The sequence below is a fragment of the Vipera berus genome, assembly GCF_964194415.1.
Source record: "Vipera berus genome assembly, chromosome: 13".
NCBI lineage: Eukaryota > Metazoa > Chordata > Lepidosauria > Squamata > Viperidae > Vipera > Vipera berus.
In genome coordinates this window covers 10721891-10741679 of record NC_138216.1, presented here as the reverse complement: position 1 = coordinate 10741679, position 19789 = coordinate 10721891, and the positions used below count along the sequence as shown (strand labels likewise).

Here is a 19789-nt window from a genome sequence, read left to right as displayed (position 1 = left end):
TCCACCCATTCATGCAGCCATCCATGTTCATCCATATCCCTCCCTCCCTCCCTCCCCCCACCCATCCCCTAAGTTGGGGAAGGGTAAAGCTATCAGGACTCTTTCCCTGCAGATGGCAGTTTCTAGGACCTTACACCTGACATCTCATCCATGTTTCAGCCACGATGCCAAGGAGTGTCGCATTCATTTAATGTGGGTAGCTCTACACTTCAAGTTAGACCGCCCCTTTCCCCAATCCTCAATTTTGGAGGAAATGATAAATGTTCTGGGGAAAAAAAAAACAAAAACCAAACCAATTTTATTCAGTTGCAGTATACAAGATTAATCTTTTTTCCATGTCACCGCCACCCTCCTTATCTCCTAGAAAGACTGCCTTTTCCCCAGCACCCCCGCCCTTCTCCCAAACACACAAAAATAAATCGCAGCTCTTTCTGCGCACAAAAGAGGCTGCTTTTTAATTTATTTCTTTTTTTTAAGTGCCATCGGGTGGTGCTTATGCCCACCGTAAACAAAATCTCCCCCAACAGTTGAAGCCAAGGTAGACACCCTCCTCGGGGGGGGGGGGAGCAGCAGCCACCGTTGCATTGCCCACCCGCTGGCTCGCCCACCCTTCTTTGATCTTGCCCTGCCATGGCTTGCTTTTTAAGTTCTACTTCTTAAAAACACAAAAGAAAGGGGGAAGGGAAGAAAGCAGGAAAGGGAGAGATTGGGCAGAAGTTCCACCACGTAACATTTCCCTGAGGCAACAGGCTTTGTGAACATTTCTTTTTTTTTTTTAAACAGACAAGGGGTTCTGCTCCAGCTATGGCAGGCACCGGTACACGTAGCAACCAAAGCTTTTGGGAGAAGAGCGAGGAGGGGGAGGCATAATGGCTCATGCAAGGCCCAAATTCTGCCAAGTGCCAAACACTTTGCTCCTATGACTGATAAAAGCAGCTTTTTGAGAGGTAATTAACATAGAGTAGGACTGAGCTCTGACGAAAAACAACCCCCCCGCAATCAAAATCCATGTACTAAAAAAAAAAGCGCTTCAAAAAATGGGCAACCTTAAAACGCATGCAGTCTTTGGCTCTTCTGCTGCAATGTTTTAAACAGAAGTAACTGTGGCCAAGGAGGCCAAAAAGTAACTTTTGGGAAAAGGAAAAAAAAAATAAATGCAAAGGACTTGAAACAATTTTGCACAGGTTAAGCAAGAATCCTAAATAGTTCAAAGAACCTGTTTTTCTAGACTGAAGGGGTGTGTGTCTCAAATTAAACAGAACTCATGCTGATTTTTTTTTAAATGGGTTCAACTAATTGACAGATCAAGTGCTTCCTCTGTTTGAGTGGAAGAATCAGTAAATTGGGGTTAAAGATGGAAGAAGATTATGCGAGAAAACAACTGGCCGCAAATAGATGTCAAGTTGGGCTGACAAGCTTTTGAGTTCGGGAGTTTGCAAAAAAACAAAAAATCCCAAAAAAACAAACAAAAACAAAAAAACCCCACCAAGAAACAGAAAACCTTGCAACTCTGGTTAAAGAGCAGCAACTAACCACCGTGTACTGACTACTCAAGCGTGTTTTTGCTCCCCCCAAAATGGGATAATTGATGCCTGAACTGTTACTTCTCTCTTCTTGCAAAGCATGTTTCTCCAGAAGATGCAGCAGTTTGGAGAATCTAACAGCCACGAGGCCAAGCCAAACCAAAAACTTGGGTCATCAGCTTTACTCCAAAGTAACCTCCAGACCGGATGCTGCGTCAAGATTAGGAGGATCTGCCCCAAACCTTTAGCACAGCGCCAAAGCATAACCAAGGCAGGGCAACTGGTAGCCCTGGTTGGTTTTCAAAGCGTCCCCAGCCAGTCGAAAGAGTTGCAACTAAGCAGCTTAAGAAAGAAGGGGGGGGGGGGGAAGAGAGGAAAAGTCTACTCGGAAAATGACTTTTAAGTCCTGAAATGGATTCTCGGCATCTCCCTTCCATTCAGAGCATAAGGAAAGCTCTTCTGGCTGCTCCAGGCACAAACAGGCAACTCCACGTGAGCAAATGTGCCACCACATCAGGTCACTGGATGCCTGAACTGTGAGACAGGTCTCACGGCAAAGGAGAAAGTTTCTGCCTTGGCTCTCATTTGCAAAACGCTTAAGAGAACTCTGGCAGAGAACCGGCAGCTTTCCGAGGAATGCCCATCCCAGGTGCCAGCGTGGCATTCCCCAGCGAGCGCAGTTAAAATGGGGGTGAGGACGGGCCACCCCACCCCACCCCCTCACCCCACCTCCCAAAGTCCCCTTAAATAAATCCCGGTGCGTCTTAAATAACAGAGAAGGATGTTTAAAAAAGGAGAACGTTAAAAAGCTCCGGCGGGCTCCTGCCCAAGAGCTTGGGATAGCTTGCGTTCTGGCTCCACCATCAAAAGGCACTGAAATGACAGCTTCGTTATACACATTGACCCACGGGGGAGGAAAGGGGGCTTAGTCCCGTCCGATGTGTTCAATGGAGAGATGGGGGGGCGGGGGGAGCGGAAAACTGAGCGTATTGAGGAAAGGGAACTGGCGTTAAGAGCCCCCCAACGGCATTCAAGGTCCACGAGCGCATCTTGAGGCCCCTCAAGTCTTGACTTCCTTCTGAGAGGACCGGTGGGTGAGCTGCCACAGAGAAGGAAAGATCTTCCAGGGAAGGATCGGCAAAGCTTTAGGAAAGGGGGGGCCATCAGGGAGGAGAAACCCACCCCGCCGATTCGCTCTGGGCTGAGCTTCGATCAGCTGGTAATATTTCCACAAGCAGAAGCGAGGGCCTTTCCGGAATCCGTTGCAGAACTAAGAGGCACCTGGCAGGAACACAAGGACCTGGCCTCTGGATCAGGATCTGTTCAGGATCTCGCCTCCCCCTGATCTCGACCCTGGAGGAACTGAAGTGAGCGTTGGGCCTGCGAAATGCTTCCTTTTTCAGCATCTGTCTCAGACCCCCCCCACCCCCCACCCCGGGAAGAATCTTAGTCCAAACCGGGATAAGGAGAAGAGTGGGGACCTACAAGTCGATTCCACCGAAGAAGGAAGAGCAAGGAAGCGATGGGAAGGCTCCCTTGCTGCATGCATTCTGCAGGCTTTTTCCCAGAGCTGGTTGTGTTCCTTTTTTTTTCTTTTCTTTTTTTCCCCCCAGAATTGTCACAATTTCCGCGGTTGCACATTGGGCCCTTTGCTGTGTAGCTGGGAACTATCTGAAAGAGACACAAAAACGAAAGGTCATGAGCATACATGGCAGCGAAGCTCCAAAGTCTTCAGTTATGAAAGGCGCTCAATCGCAATTTTCGACTTCTTTCGAGAATACAGAGTCGCAGGGCAGGAGGGAATTATTACATCCAGCCAAAAAATTCTGCAATCGGGGGGAAAAACAAAAACAACCCATGAACAGGAGAGGTGATTGGGTTTGTCGTAACTGAGACATCCTCTATTATGTTACTAGTCTGTAAAGCACATTTGTCATGTGATTCGTACCACACCAGAGGCAGGTGGGGGCAGGGAGGAGTTTATTTATTTATTTATAAACTCTATCTTCCATATTGTGGCAGAATAGATTACATGGGAAAGATCAAGCAGAAGAGTTGACTGGCTGACTGGATGAATAAAGACATTTTTAAATTAATAAAGAATATTTGTAGCCCTGGGTTGAACTGTGGGGTCCTTGGTGCCCTCTGAGCTTGGTGGTTTTCTTGCAGACATCTCATGACCCAACTAGGTAACCTCATCAATGCTACTGGCTAGCATTTCATTACCCAAACGAGATAGCACGACTAGCATTGATGAGGTTACCTAGTTTGGGTAATGAAATAATGTAAGAAAACAACCAAGCTGAAAGAGCACCAAAGCCCCCACATTTTTAGACTGTCCAACTCCAAAACAATTCTGGGTGGCTTCATAAATTACAACTTTATTCCAAAAATAACCACAGGATAATGCAATTGATCACATCGACATCAAACTCAAGAGGCCCAACTATCTCCCCGCCATCTGTAAAATAATTATTATCCTAATAATAAAAGAAGACTTTGTCACAAATAAAAAAACCTAACACAACCAGTCCTGAGTGCCACTTCATGTTTTGCAAGGAAAATTTTACACTGCAGAAGTTGCTTTGCCAAACAAAAAGCAAGCATCCCAGAGACTTGCACAGCTCAAATATCAGAAAATATTACTGATCTTGTTACTGGGCTGTGGTACAATAAATATCCTCTCTAGCTTAACCACCACAGCTTCTCATTCATTTCAACAACAGCTGGATAAAAAAATCATGAAAAGAGGAGGGCAGGATTCAGCGAATGAAGAGTCTTTAAAGACACTGCTGGAATTCATCAACACAAAGGATTTTTTTGAGCTTAGGATTGTCCTCTTTAGAACCCCTTTAAACAGTACTCTTACATGCTGTGTTTTTATGACATGCCTTCCCTGTCTTTCTAGAACCACTATAGATCAGTGGCACAGCAATAGTCTATTTTTTCAATTCCTCTGTGAAATCTTGTGATTGGTCAGTTTTGGTAGACAATACTGAGTTAAATAAAACCAACTGACTGACCTGATAATTCCCAAAGAGCTAAAAACATAAAGGGCAACAATACATTTAATAACAGAAACAAATCAACGTCACTAATTAAATCTGCCATTACACTGAGCACCCAATACAGATGGTCCTTGACTTACTACCAATTGCTTAATGACAGTTCAAAGTGATGATGGCATCAGAAAAATATTACTCATGACACCTCCTCAAAGTTATGACTATTACACCACATGATCGCATTTTAGCTAGTTGGCAGCTGGCTCACATTTAAGTCTGATTGCAGGGTCCTGCAGTCATGTGACCCTGTGCTATGACTTTTTTTTTTCAATTTTCCAGAAGGAAAAAAAAGGCCATTGGATAAATTGGATTCAAATGTACAATCATTCAGATAATTCACTTAACACTGTGATTTGCTTAATGACTACACTCGCTCGCTTTACGACTGTTGTAAAAAAAATAATCCAATCCAATCATGTAGGAACTCTGACTAAAATACATACTATAATCAGAGGCAATAATCAAGTCAGACTTTAATGATGTTCATTAATCCACCCTCCAGCAACACAAAGGGAGAAGTGCATCCGATGTTGGGATGGGATAATGTGGAATTTGTATGGAGAAGCTCAGCTTCCAAAAGATTCCGCTGGTGGGATCCAGGCTGGCTGCTTTTGGAGAGATGTAGTAGCCTGGGGTTGAAGGCTTGATAATTCGTGAATACGGAAAAAATGTGAATAACTCACTTCTACCGGCGTATGCCAACTTTTCCCATTTATCAGCTGGAAGACTCAAATCCAGGAAGAGCCCACTGACACACGCACAACATCTGCCCAACAACTTTTAACATCAATTCCCAATGGAAACCCAAATGGGTCCCTGGACGCTCAGACATAGGAAGACATATAAATGACCCCACAAAAAAAATGGTGGCAGGCTTTGAACTACTCCGGTTAGCAATGGACAATCCTGAACAGGATTCACCCCCTCACACGGCGTCTGCTGGGGCTCTCAGTATAAATGGGACATAATATCCTCCCCTCAGTGGGACTGTGGGGTCCCACACCAAACTGTAGATCACATTGTGACCTACAATGTAAGCACCTACCGGTCCAATATCTGATTTAATTACGAATGAGGGTCAGATGGCCTAAACCTGTGGTTCTCAACCTTTTCTTCACCACGGACCCCCTTTTAAATACCTTTTGTGGCCATGGACCAAGACCCCCAAGAGTTAGCTCAAAATTTAAATCATAACGTTTCTTCAAGCCTTTGTGGACCCCCTGTGACGACACTGCGTGCCCCAGGGGTCCGAGGACCACAGGTTGAGAACCACTGGCCTAGACATTGTTATTTGAACATAGATCTTTTTAACATTTATATTTTTTTTGTTCTATTGAGACAAAGTGTTAATATACATTATACTGCTAGTCCATGTACGATATTCCATATGCTAAACAAATAATAATTCGCGATGGGCAGGCAAAGCTGGCAGCTGTCCCGGGAGGTGCCCGCTGAATGACTCAGAAGCACACAAAACCAAACAAGAGCAATTGGAGGAGTTACCTGGCAAGCTGTGGGATAAATGGGCAGGCGGCGCTGCCTGATGGAGGCTGGAGGACAATCCAGCCAGAAGACCTAGAAAGGAGAGGGGAATTGAGGAGGAGGAGGAGGAGGAGGAAGAGGAGGGAGGAAGAGAAACATATGTACATTGAAGACAAATGAGCCGAAGATGGTCTATGGATGGATTCAGATGAAAAATGACCCCCACCCTCTGCCCTCCCCCGTTCCAACCTTTGCCAAAAACCCTCCAGCAAAGTTCTTTATCTCGTATCTGATTGGCTGCTCAGCAAGTTCACCGGTAAAGGTGCAAAACGTTTGGCTGATGCGCCACGAGTTTGGCCGGTGGTGGCTGAACGCATAAACCAGATGCTCTGAAAAAGCGACGTACCTGAAGGGGCGCAGGGCATTGGATGGGGCAAAATCCCAGCAACGGTTCCCTTCCCATAGGTCAAGCCATCACTTGAAAGTGCAGTTCTCAAGGAATGAGCTAGCAGGGGCAGCCTGGACTGTCTCCCTGCCAGAGCCAAAACATTAATTCTCTGCTCCCATCTCACAGTTTTAGTTCAAATAATTATATACCACTAACATATTCCAGCTATAGCGCCCGGCAACAATAAAAGGACAGCAAGGCGAGCCATTGCAATACAATATGACAAAAGCATAGCCAGAAGAAGGGAACAGTGACCAAGGAACACAACGGATGACGTTCAAGGTCATGTAACGCCTGAACGGAGAAAAACCGGTGGTTTCTACTGCACATACAAAGCCCATCATCCAGCACCAACAGCACAGCAAAGGCGGCAGAATTTCAGCAATGGGCCTCCCATTTGGGAAATGTTTTACCCCTTGGGGGGGGTCTGCGTCTCATTTTAGAGGCATAGATCACCAAACAAATACTTCAAGACCATGGTTACATTCGTAGGGGGGAAGTTGCCCTTCCAGAAACCCAGGGGAGGGGGCTTGCTGGTCAAAGAGACAAAAGAGACTTGCCAATAAAGGAGAATATTTGTAGCTCAGGGTAAAAATGAGGGGTCCTTGGTGTTTTCCGAGCTTGGTTGTTTGCTGGCAGATGTTTCGCTCCCTAAACTAGGTTAACATCATTAATGTTAGTGATGCAAACAGACTTGGTGCTAACTTGCACTCGTTGGAAAGCATGTTAATTCCGACCTGTCTGAAGTTTCTGTATAGTTTTCGAGGTCCATCTGGGGAAAGCCCCTTCACGGTCACTTGACCCAATGGTGAATAATGGGTGTAGCGCTAGAAACAGCACTTAGGACTTATATACCGCTTTACAGCCCTCCCTAAGCGGTTTACAGAGTCAGCCTCTTGCCCCCCAACAATCTGGGTCCTCATTTTACCGACCTCGGAAGGATGGAAGGCTGAGTCCACCTTGAGCCGGTCAGGATCGAACCCCTGGCAGTGAGCAGTGAATTAGCCTGCAGTACTGCCTTCTAACCACTGCGCCAACACGGCTCAGTAGATCCGTGCTATTACAGACTTTGCATTCGGAGATGTGCCACACAAGGACTTTTGATCTCGGACCCTTCCCATGGCGTGTCAATGGATGAAAGGAAGGGAAAAGGATGCTGAGGAGATCATGTACACGAGAGGTATTCCGGAACGGATTTTCCAAAACCGAAGGACGGCTTTTGAAGAGAATGGGACCCAGGCCCAGAATTGTTGAGATGCAAAAGCAGAGCAAGACAGTGGCAATGGCAGACATATACATGAGTGAGACAGGAAGAGATCTTCGTAACTCATCGGAGGTGACATTCATGGAGATGAGTTTTTTTTTTAAGATCCCTTCCGACAAGGACAGACGTGCACGTAGCAGGAAGGGGAGCACGTTATCTGCAGCAATGCTTACCGGCTATAACCCCCAGCATGTCAGCCTCCCCCCACCCCTCCTTTCCCAACCAACACTTACTATGGCCAACACCGTGATGGAATGTTCCTGGGGCCGGTCCTGTGACTATCACATCCTTTGACACCCCAGCCTTGGAGGAAGAGTCAGAGCTGTAGGAAATCACGTGAAGAGGGAAGGAATGGATGGGTGATATAATTCCCAGCGGAGCAGAGCTTAGTGCGGTGGGCAGCTTTGGGCTGTTGGATTTGTAGGAAGGAGACAGGACGTTCAAGGAAGACGAACTGGTCAGCAAGACTGCTCCACCGGTTCCTTTCTGGGAGACGGGGGGAAACGGGGGGGAGGAAGGAAAGGGTGGGTGAAAAGAACACCAGTTAAGAGCAGAAAAGCAGCGGTCCCCCCTTCTCCATTGTCAGCCCCTGCAGGGTGGATCCGTGGCCTTATCATTTTACAAAGAAGCCTTTGCCCACGTCCCAAAATTATGGAGCAGTCGATAATCACAAGTTAAAACAAACATTGGCTCTTGAAAAAAAAAGTTTCTTATAGTTAACGGAAGTCCTTTGCTGTTGTTTTCCTATAGGATAGTTATCTTGAGGCATTCAATGTAGGCTTGCGATAAAGTGTTTTGGTTTTTTAAGGACTAAAAAAAACCCTTTGGCAATCTACTTAAATGGTGCCAAATGTTCACATACCTGTGTGCGCTGTGTTCTGGAGGGAAGAAAGGAACTGAAGAAGCTTCTTGGATGAGAAGCAAAACCTTTTCAAGGAAGAAAACCAAGGAAGTCCAGTTGCCTTTTGGAAAAGCGCCTTTGGGACAACCACGACCTGGATGACTGAGGACCCCCGTAGACATCGAGAAATTGAGGTTTTCTTCCATTTTTAACGAACGCACTTAAGATCACCATGAATTTATGGATATTACATTTATAGATGGCACTAACAGGCACAGAGGGAGGAATTACCCCTTAACACAAGGATCAACGTGCCTATGGAGTTCCTCAATCATCCCGGTCACAGTTGTCCCTAAGGTGCTTTTCCAAAAGGCAACTCGACTTCCTTGGTTTTTCCTTAAAAACGTTTTTTTTTAAAAAAAAACAACAACAAAAAACCAAAACTGGTCAAAATTTGAAAGGTCACCAAGCCTTGCTTAGTTTCAGCAGGTCTCATAAACTGAGTTCAGGGAAATTTGGGCAAACCTTCTCCAGTTTGCAAGTTTTAGATGGTTTCCCCCCAAAAAAAAAGGGGGGGGGGCAGGGAAACAAAAGCGCACATGGCGATATCTGCAGTCTTGGAACAGTTGCCCCTTATCTGGATAGTGCAAATTTGCACTCTTGAGCTCTGAAACTCCCCGAGCCAACTCCTGGCCTTTCTTAGAAGCCACTCACCGGCCCGGAGGTCGAGGATGCGGAGCTGCTGATCATGGCAGGTTTCAGGGAAGAGGTCAACAACTTGGCCACTCCTTGGGTTCCTCCACTGGTGCTGACGTTGGGACCCCCCGGCGGAGCCACCAGAGTCAGCTTTTGAGGGACGAGGGTTTTCTTCACCATGGAACTGGGCGACGAGCGACTGGGAGCCTGCCCAGAAGAAGGGACAGAGGCGCCGGGCAGGGTGGTGCCTGAAGGGGAGCTCTGAGTTGAGGAAATGCCGGATGACACACTTCCGGTAGAAGCCACGTGCCTGGACAGGGCCACAAAGGGCGACTTGAAAGACTGCCCTGAGGAACTAGGGCTACTCGGGTGCTTCCCGGCGAAACCTACAGACACCGAAGAATTGGGGGTCTTGGGAGAGACAGTTGAAGAGGAGGAGGAGGAAGAGGAAGGATGGAAGCCGGGGGCCTTGGCGGGGGCCTTGGCTTGCTGTTGGAGGGGAGGGCGCTGAACCAGCGGGGAGACAATCTTGGGGTTCTGCAGCTTGACAAAAGGCGGGGAAGGGGAGAAGCTTTTCTGCTGCTGAGTAACCAGAGGGAACGCTTTCACCTGGGGAGTCTGCACGGGGGTTGAGGTCTGAGGGCCCTGCAACGCACGGGGCAGGCTGTGGTGTTTCGGCTTGGCCTGGTGGGCCTCCAAGTGCTTGGAAGGAGGACTCTGGCAAGGAGGGAGTTCTTTGTAAGTGAGGCCCTCGGCTTTCTTCTCTTGAGGACACTGGCCTAGCGCCAAAGCCTGTTCGGCCAAGAAGTTGAGTGGAGACTGCACGGAGCCTCCAGCAGCTGAATGAGCAGGGGCGGGAGCTGATTTGGGGAAGACCCTCTTCTCCTCCAGGCTGCTCTGCGCGGAGGGCTTCTCCACAGGCGTCTTCAGAGCTGGAGAGACGGTGAAGTCAGGGCTGTTGCCTCCCGTTCGGCTGTTGAGCGCAGCCAGTTCCTTGGAGACCGCTTCCAAAGAGGAAGTCGTGTGATGGATCAAGTCCTTGTCGAGAGAATCGTCCAGGCTGAAAGGAGGAGGAGGAGGAGGAGGAGGAGGAAGAGGAGCAGCAGCCATAGTGCTAGTGACTGGATTTGAACTCATAGCCAGCAGTTCCCTAGTCTGAGGGCTGAGGCCGACAACAACTCCCTGGGAATCTGGAGAAAGAGAAACTGCACCGCTGGTGTGGATCAACGGCACAGGGAGGGGAATCTTCTTCTCCGGTTTGCCAGAAGGCTCCTAAAAAGAACACAACAGTTCTGTGAAAAATGGCCTTTCAGAGGTCAATGCACTTAGATAAGGCAAGATAACCTTTATTGTCATTTTTTTTTTACTGTGGGCACAACGGCACACATCAAAAATGAAATTTAGTTGCTCGCTCTCAAAGTGAAGCTTGTCAAGCTGTTTTGTGCGATCCCTTCTGGAAAGCTACTACATTGGAGGTCTCAGAAATACATTACAGGGAATACTCAACACATTTGGTGTTTTTTCAGTCCCTTTTTTTTTTGCTATCTCCACACCCAACACTACTATCTTGTTACTTATTAGATAGCGAAGTCCTTGGTGCACAGGCTTCATGCAATTCTGGAAAGCAAAACTAAGAAACACATGCAAGAAACAGAAGCCAGTCTGGAGACACCCCCCCACACACACTTCTTTTCATACAAACCCAGTCACAGCTTTGTCATTGTGGCATCCTCCTGCAATTCCCCCCCCCCCCCGAGGGCTGAAAACTCTTTGAAAGTCTCAACCAAACCACTCACCTTTCCTTTTACCTTTGGAGGAGCCATCACTTTTTTCTTGGTTCTGAGGGAAACACAACCAGGAGAGAGGAGGTTTGCTTCGTTTCCAGGAGAATAAAATGCAGCATTAACAACACTCGCCAGACTTGATAACTAGAGTAGTGCTTGAAAGGTAAAGGTAAAGGTTCCCCCACACATGCGTGCTAGTCGTTTCCAACTCTAGGGGCCGGTGCTCATCTCCGTTTCAAAGCCGAAGAGCCAGCACTTGTCCGAGGACGTCTCCGTGGTCATGTGGCCGGCATGACTAGACGCCAAAGGCGCACGGAACGCTGTTACCTTCTCACCAGAGTGGTCCCTATTTTTCTACTTGCATTTTTTTTACGTGCTTTCGAACTGCTAGGTTGGCAGAAGCTGGGACGAGTAACAGGCGCTCACTCTGTTACGCGGCACTCGGGATTCGACCCGCCAAACTGCCGATCTTCTGATGGACAAGCTCAGCATCCTAACCCACTGAGCCACCGCGTCCCTTTGAGTAGTGCTTAGGGCAGGCCATATAAACTGCTCAAACTGGAACATGAATCCAATTATTTAAGTAACCTTCTCTAAAGATAATTTGCACATTAAAAAAATGGAACGTGTCCCTGCTGAAAGTCGTTAATGAAAGTTGCTTGCACTTCCAGTGAAAAGCATATCGGGTAGCAACCTGGGAAAAATCTGTAGGTATGAGTTCTCAGAGAATAGGAGAGGGACGAGCTTGACACTGTATAACAGAGAAGATGTCAACAAGGCTTTGATGGCCTCACTGTTTGGTACCCAGGTACCTTTTGCTACTTAGTAGTAAAATTCTATCCTCTTGATATGGTTGTAGTACATTTGTAACATCACCTTAGCTCAGGGGTCAGCAACCTGAAACAGTGAAAGAGCCACTCGGAACCGGTTCCCTCACAAAAGGAAAAACTGGGAGCCGCAAAAAATGTGTGCGCATGCACGTACATGCGCACATGCGCAGAACAGGGTTTGACTGAAGAGTGGAGCCAAGGCGAGATATGCACCTACCCTGCATATTTGAATTGATTGGTTGAACTTTTTTAGTCTCACTTTTTTTTTTGGACTGCACATGGCAGAGGACTGGGAGCCGCAGGAGATGGCTGAAAGAGCCGCATGCGGCTCCGGAGCCGCGGGTTGCAGACCTGTGCCTTAGCTGTAATACAGTTTTAATTCTGAGTCATTTTAAAAAAAAAATCAGCACAAAAACACAGGTCCTCACAAAATTTTAAGCAAAAGCATGACAAGACAGTTGCATATTGAATGACAGCAACAATTACGCTTGGTAGGCAGCGAGGGAACCCCCCAACTGTTGGGCTGAGTTAAAGAAGGGATCAGCCTAGTATCCCCTATGTAGTCACAAGTGGATTAAGTTCAGCCTCCTTTAAGTGCCCTGGACTCTTATCTAACTCCAAGTAAGTGCTAGCTGTTAGTCGAGAGGATCTTTTAGCAAAAGATCAGCTGAACTGTACTTTCACTAAGTGGAGTTGGTCTTTTCACTCCTGACATTCGCATTTTGTACTGGCAACGTAAGAAATACTCACGGGATTGAAGTGAGATGACTGTGCACTTTTCTGCTCTCTTTGAACAACGTCCTGAAAAAGAAGAGAAGGAGGGGAGAAACTGAGACAAAACTGTTTTGCCAAAAAAAAGGGGGGGGGTAGGGGGGTTGAAAATAACAGGAATAAGGATTTCTCAAAGAAGAACCACCGTAAACAAAATTGTTGAACCACTGGTAGCAAAATTACAGGAATCACATTTGCTGCTAAAAAATGGTCAAGTTTGCAGTTGCCAAGCAAGCCATGAGAAAAGACAGAAAGACAGAAGTGTCATTGGATCATCCTGGAGCGAAGTTTGTCCCTCCAATCTTGATTTATCTAAGCTAAATAAAACATCACTGGAGGTTTTTAAGAGAAAAAAACAGAACAGAATTCTTTATTGGCCAAGCGTGATCGGACACACAAGGAATTTGTCTCCAGCACATAAGCTCTCAGTGTACATATAAACAACAAAGTAATATAATCATAAGATGCCAACAGGAGAAGCTAGTGCAAAAGGTGACAAGAATAGCAATACTGCCTCATTACATGAGGGAATATCTTTAGACGTAAGACAGTACTCTGGGAATTAGGTGTTCAACAGACTGATGGCACCAGGGGGAAAAACTGTCTTTATGTCTAGTCGTTTTAGCATCCAATGCCCTATAGCAACATCTGAGGGGAGTAGTTGAAACAGTTTACGTCCAGGATTTGAGGGGTGTGTAGATATTTTCTCAACCCTCTTTCTAGTTCACGCAATATACAGGTCCTCAGTGAAAGGCAGGCTGGTTGAAATTGTTTTTCTGCAGTCCTAACTATCTAAATTGGACATTCTAACTAACTTGGACATTCTATCTAACTAACTAAATCTCAATTAAATCTAACAACTAACTAAACTGGGCATTCATTCATCTGGAATGGCACAAGAGCTCCTGCCTTGAAGTCTTCCAAGGTCCCTTCCAGATCTCCGATTCTAAGATCATTCTGAGTGACAAAGCGAACAATACCCCATTCTAATGCCATTCCGAAGAAAAAAGCTGCACAAATTCCTGCTACAACTATTAAACTACCTAGTTGGGACAGAGGGTTTCGGGCATTTGTAGGCTCTTTGTCCCAATTGACACAAAAAGTGCCAAGAGGCACCATTTCTTCAGGAGTTCATAGCTACCATTCCTCTCAAAGCAAACAAGACTTTTATGGGCCCTTCATTCACATTATTTGCTCTTCGTTGCTTTAGACCAGGCGTCTTCAAACCTGGCCCTTTTATGACTCGTGGACTTCAACTCTCAGAATTCCTCAGCCAGGCAAGCTGGCTGAGGACTTCTGGGAGTTGAAGTCCACGAGTCATAAAAGGGCCAACTGAAGAATCCTGGATTAGGCTGAAGCTTCACTCGTTCAACAGCCATCTATCGCCTCTTTATAGCATAAACACGGCACTAGAAACTTTACATTCATTAGGGATACTTACAAAATTATTTACTTTTCATTCCTCTGGTCTCTTTTATTTATTTTGCGTATGAGACAGAGCACAGGGATAACAGTAATAAAATTATATAGAAGGAGCACGTAATACCGTGGTATATGTATGATGGAAATAGTCAATTTTGTAAGATTTGAGGAATTCTAAAAAAGACACGACACCTTGTGGCAGGGGTCCCCAACTGCCAGGAACTGGGCCACGGAAGCGGGGGGAAGGCCCACCCACGCAAGCACCAGATCCATGCAGCGTGAAACCTTCCCGGTCTGCGGAAAAACCACCCTCCATGGAACCAGTTCCTGGGGCCCAAAAGATTGGGGGCTGCCGACTTGTGGATCAAACCCTACTATATCTAAGGTATTGATGGACTGATTAAATGGGGAAGGAGTCGTCGATGGCTGGTCTTTTCTTTTACCTGGCCTGCATCCAGCCCTTTGGCCAAAGAGGTTTGACTTCGGCATCTAGGAATGTTTTTACGTAGTCTTCCATGGACTGAGCTTTGTTCTTCTCCAGATCATACCCATCCAGTTTGATCTTCACGCCTTGGCAAAGCAAATCCCTACAAGGGGAAAAACGTTCACCGGGTTTTCCAAAGCTATCTCCCAAACCCTACGGACAGTGTCTTTTAACTGAGATTGAAAAAGGTATTTTATGTATCCGAAGTATGTATCCGAACTATCAACCAAAATGTTGGAGGTGTGGTGATGAAGATGCAACATATTTTCATGTATGGTGGACTTGTAAAAAGGTTAAGGCCTTCTGGATAAAAATTTGGTGGAATATGCAGAAGATTTTCAAGCAAAGGATAAAGTTTTGTCCGCAACTCTTCTTGTTGGGAATAATTACAGATGCTACGGTTGTGGACACTAAGTTGATGTTGAATTTAATCACGGCAGCAAGACTTTTAATAGGTCAGTATTGGAAGAAAGAGGAACTGCCGACTATAGAAGAATGGACTTTAAAGGTTTCTGACCTGGCAGAGATGGCAAAGATCTCGGCTTACTTGAAAGATCACTCGCAAGAACGTTATATTATGGAATGGAGAAAATGGGTTGAGTACATCCAGAACAAATACAGGGTTAAGAAGTTTCATGTAGCATTTGAATAAGTCTTCCTTCACTTTCTCTTTCTTTATTTCCTTTTTTTCCTTTCTTTTTTCTTTTCTATATATATTTAATATCATTAAGATTTGTACTATCCTGTATAAGCTAGAGAGTGATGGATTTTAGAGTTTTTGGTTGTTAGCATATGTTTGTTTATGATTGTTTTTCTTTTCTATACCTTGTATTTAGCTCTGGGAAGTCGGGGGGGGGGAGGGGGGGAGGGGTAGGGAGGGAGGGAGAGGGGAGGGGGAGGCGGGACTGTTAAAGATAAACTGTATGTTAAAACTTTTCAATAAAAAAAAAAAGAAAAAGGTATTTTAAATATGATCTCACCTACAGAGGCCTCAAATATCCTCAAATTCCACCTCAACTCAAATAGCAGTGACATCAACTGTAGGGGATATGTTCCCCAGACTTCACTCTTTCAATATCTTGTGTTGCTGACAGAAATCTGGTTCGTTAATAGCCTCTGAGTATTTAGCTGGAGATTGGGCAGGCTTCTGACAGCTGAGATACATTTGCTCTCTCCCTTTCTCAATGGGTTACCCAGGCTCTGCTTGATCATTTCACCAATGCTTGTTTCATTTCCCATTGGATATTTCCCCAAAAGGTGGGTTTTCAGGAGCTGCTTGTATACTATATTTTTTGCTATGTAAGTCACCAACTACAATAATCCTATGCACAATATTATATACGTTAGCAGGGATGTTTTTTTGAAAGCTTAACAGAAACCAGTTAAAAATGACACCGAATAGTCTTCAGTGATAAGTCTCTTGCTTTGAAACTGGACCTCTTAAAACAGTGGTGGCGAACCTATGGCACGGGTGCCAGAGGTGGCACTCAGAGCCCTCTCTGTGGGCACCCGCGCCATGCCCCAGAGGTGGCAACTGTCCCTCTTCAACCAGCCGCCTGCTAACTCACCGAGGTCCCACGTGGCTGAATGCATCCCGGCATGGCTGGTTTCCCTCCCCCCCCATCCCGTCCCTCCTGGCCTCGCACACTCTCCTTTTCCCAGGCACGACCCACTGCATTGCCTCCTCAGCTGTTGCCCGACCATCCATCTTGGAGGCGGCTTCTTTGAACTGCTGGCAACGGGCTGCGGAGGCCCAGAGAGCACCGGTCGAGGGGCCGGCAGGCTGTGGCTACGGACGGACACCGTTGGCCCCCATGCGCTCGCTGGCCTCTGAGTGCGGGGGCTGACAGTGTCAGGCAGCAGCTGCTCCAGCCCTTGCCTTGCCCCATGGCAATGGCACCCCCACCCTGCCTCGCCACACCCCACAGGATGAGTCTCCTGCCTACCGCCCCACCTACCAGAGACCTCCTGGATCTCCCCCAAACCTGCCCACCCCCCACAGGTGTCCCTCCCCACGAGCAACATTAAGGTGACCACACACACCTTGGCCACACCCACCCAATCTGTCATGGCCACCACAGCCACACCCACCCGGTGGGCCACACCTGTTGTGATTCAGGGTCAGCCTGTGGGTTCGGTAGTTGGGTCGGACGACTCAGAGGAGGAGGAGGGGGGTGTTGAAGAGCTTGCTGAGGGGATTGGACAGCTTGATGAGAGCCCCCAGCAAGGCCCCTCCCACCTGGTGGAGACCCAGCTGTGTGAGCCTGACAGCGTGGATGAAGATGACCCACAGCTGGCCCTGTTCAAGGACGCCCAACGCAGGAGGCAGTCAGTCAGGAGTAAACAGAGGAAGGCAATGGGGCACCTCGGAAGGAGGCACAGAGAGGCCATGCCCTGAACTGTATTTAAGGGGAATGTGTGGGAGGGCTGGTTTGCTGAAGGCAACCGCTTGGATTGTTCCTGCTTCTTAGCTCGTGTTTTATGGTTGGTGTCTTGTCTTGCTTTGTTTTATGTGAATAAATTTGGCAGGCTTTATTCCAGCCTCTTGCCGTTTGTAAAGGGGTCGTCCCTGCTTTTGCTGCAGGGCCGGTAGCAGGCTGGTGCAGAACAACACCCACCTGGCACCCAGTGATAAATAAGTGGGTTTTGGGTTGCAGTTTGGGCACTCGGTCTCTAAAAGGTTTGCCATCACTGTCTTAAAAGATCTTGCCAAGAGACCTTTAAACCAGATTAGAGGTAACCCTTGACTTAACCACCATAATTAGAACCAGAATCTCTGTTGCTAAGCAAGGTGGTTGTTCAATGAGGCACACCCAATTTCACTTTGTTTTGCCACAGTTGCTAAGTGAATCACTGCAGTTGTTAAGCGAATCTGGCATTCTCCATTGACTTTGCCTGTTGGAAGCCGGCTGGGATGGTCACAGATGGTGATCACGTGATCTCGGGACAGGGCACGACATACTGGTTGCCAATCAGCTGAATTTTGATCATATGACTGGGGGACGCTACAGTGGCCGTCAAGTGCGAGGAGGACCGGTCATATCTCCCTTATTTCCGTGCTGTTGTAACTTTGAACGGTCACAAAGTTAACAGCTGCAAGTAAGCTGTAAGGACCACTTGCACCAACCGTGAGAACGGGACAGCCAAGGCGCGCGCATTCCCAGAGGGAGAGTGACGCTGTTCTCCCCAATCCCAGAGCAGGGTTCTAAACTCCAGATGTTTTTCAGCAAACCTGATTTCATTATTCCACTGAAACTTCTTCCGAGGTCCCATGATCCTCTTTCCTCCTTTATCATCCTCATCCTCATCCTCGGAGCAAATCCGGTCTTTTTGCTCCTTGTCCTTCTCCTCTTCCAGCATCCTGAGAGAAGAAAAATGATAATTGACGCATGAGGCCCGTCTCCAGAAATATATTGCCTGCCCAGCATCGGCCGGTAAGGAGGCACCCCAGGAGTTCTCGGCGGTTATGCTTCTAGCCTGGAGGGCTTGCCAAGCCTGGAGTACCGATGGAGAACTGCAAGGAAGGGCGGCCAGAGAGATAACAAAAACAAATGAAACGCGTACTTGGCAAACTTGGCCTGGGTGTGTGCTTGGCATTCTTCCTGGTATTTGACCATCTGCTCGGGCATTGCTCTGCCAATGGCCTCTTTCAGCTTCTGAAGCGGCTCCTTCAGCCGACCCCCCTAAAAAAAAGGACCAAGAGTTACGGTTCGCCCTGTTCAGCTGCATCCACAAGCAGTCAGTGGTTTTATTTAAAGAATGCAAGGTGGGGGGGGGGGGAGGGAGGAAGGGAAGCAGAATTGTGTACACTCAGAAGGGCTATGAGACACACAAAAGCTTCTTGTTAAGGGAACTCCAGGCACCTTTCTCAGGAAGCAAGGAGCCGGTCGTGTTTAGGTATTACTCAAATGTCATGGACCCCTCTTTCCTAAAGGCTCAGCTTTCTCTTCGTGACGTTTCCAGAGAGGCAGTAAAAGGTCATTATTCTTCCCGCAGCTACTGGGTTCACCTTGCTCTCCTTTCATCCCTTGTAATCTGGGACACTGTTAAGCGGCGGCACTGGCCTACGTGTTTTTAAGGTTCTTTCCTTTCTGAGCAATGAATTCTCTCAGCCTAGCTGAAAAAGGGGCACAAATGCAAATAAACACAGCTTCCTTTCCTCAAGCCAGGATTCCTCCCACAAGGTCAAATGAAGAGGAGGTTGGGCTGCTCTTGGGCTCCCCTGGCATTGTATCTAAATCACGGTGCCACATTTTCACTCTTTTTCCAAGTGCCCTCCCTTTCCTCTCTGCTCCCTCACCTGGCAGGCTCTAAAGGCCAGACTGCTCCCGCTTAAAAGCCTGAAGCGACCCATTGCAAAGCATTTTCAATTGGGGCAGGGGCGGGGAAATGCAAATTACCCATCTCTGTGCAATGGTTCGTCAGTGGTTGTGCCCCCCCCCACAATCACTCACCTGTTCATACAGGTAAAGTCGCCGGGCCCGCTTGACCAGGGTATCTTTGTTGCAAGGCAAGAAGGAGGCCAGATACGCATAGACCCCCGATCGCATTTGGCTGTTCAACTCCCGGGTTTGCAGCTCTATACTGAGGGCAGAAGAGGAAGAAGAATTTAGCTCTGGTTCAGCCACTTTCCCTAAGTGCCACCGAAGATGGATACATGCCACTTCATTAAAACAATGCCAGTTTAACTCTGAAGCCCCTGGAAACAAGGGTTTTACCCCTCACCCACATAACACTTAGGAACATTTCATCATCGCCCTCAAAATAAAACATTAATTTCCCCTGCAAGTAAGAGGACGCCACTGGGAAAGTCCCCTTCCTTGTATCCCCCGTCGAGCAATGGAGATGTTAATTTCCCCCAAATTGTTTTGCTTCTAAGATAACCTTGTCAGTGATGGCCCAAAGAGCCTTTTTATCTTTCAGGTGACATATTTTATGGCAATGTAGGAATCATTCTCAAATAAGCTGCTGATCCAAAATATCAGCTTAAGTTTGGCAAGCCTACTCCTGCCTGCTGGCTGACAAACTGGCACGCTGGTCAGCTCTAAGTGTTCACAGCATTCCTGCCCTCGTTTCATTTTGGGGATCGCTACATCTATACTTAAGAGTTAGCATGAAGTCTCCTTTCGTCTCCTTCCTGGACCTGTCTCGCTTAGACACTGTGGGCAGTCCTTGACTT

General features: G+C 47.2%; 1 protein-coding gene across 3 annotated transcripts in view; it reads right to left on the bottom strand.

Moving 5' to 3' along the window:
- Positions 1-279: 279 nt before the first annotated feature.
- Positions 280-19789, bottom strand: part of UBN1 (ubinuclein 1) — a 36512-nt gene continuing 17002 nt past the window's right edge. For all 3 annotated transcript variants that reach the window (XM_081338108.1, XM_081338109.1, XM_081338110.1), the window contains 11 exons: positions 19065-19194; positions 18175-18293; positions 17843-17971; positions 14570-14713; positions 12684-12734; positions 11116-11158; positions 9338-10591; positions 8016-8268; positions 6477-6602; positions 6092-6163; positions 280-3194 (listed from right to left, as the gene is read on the bottom strand). In XM_081338108.1, coding sequence (XP_081194234.1) covers positions 3142-3194; positions 6092-6163; positions 6477-6602; positions 8016-8268; positions 9338-10591; positions 11116-11158; positions 12684-12734; positions 14570-14713; positions 17843-17971; positions 18175-18293; positions 19065-19194 — 2374 coding nt within the window. In that variant the 3' untranslated portion in view covers positions 280-3141. The remainder of the gene's footprint in view (positions 3195-6091; positions 6164-6476; positions 6603-8015; positions 8269-9337; positions 10592-11115; positions 11159-12683; positions 12735-14569; positions 14714-17842; positions 17972-18174; positions 18294-19064; positions 19195-19789) is intronic.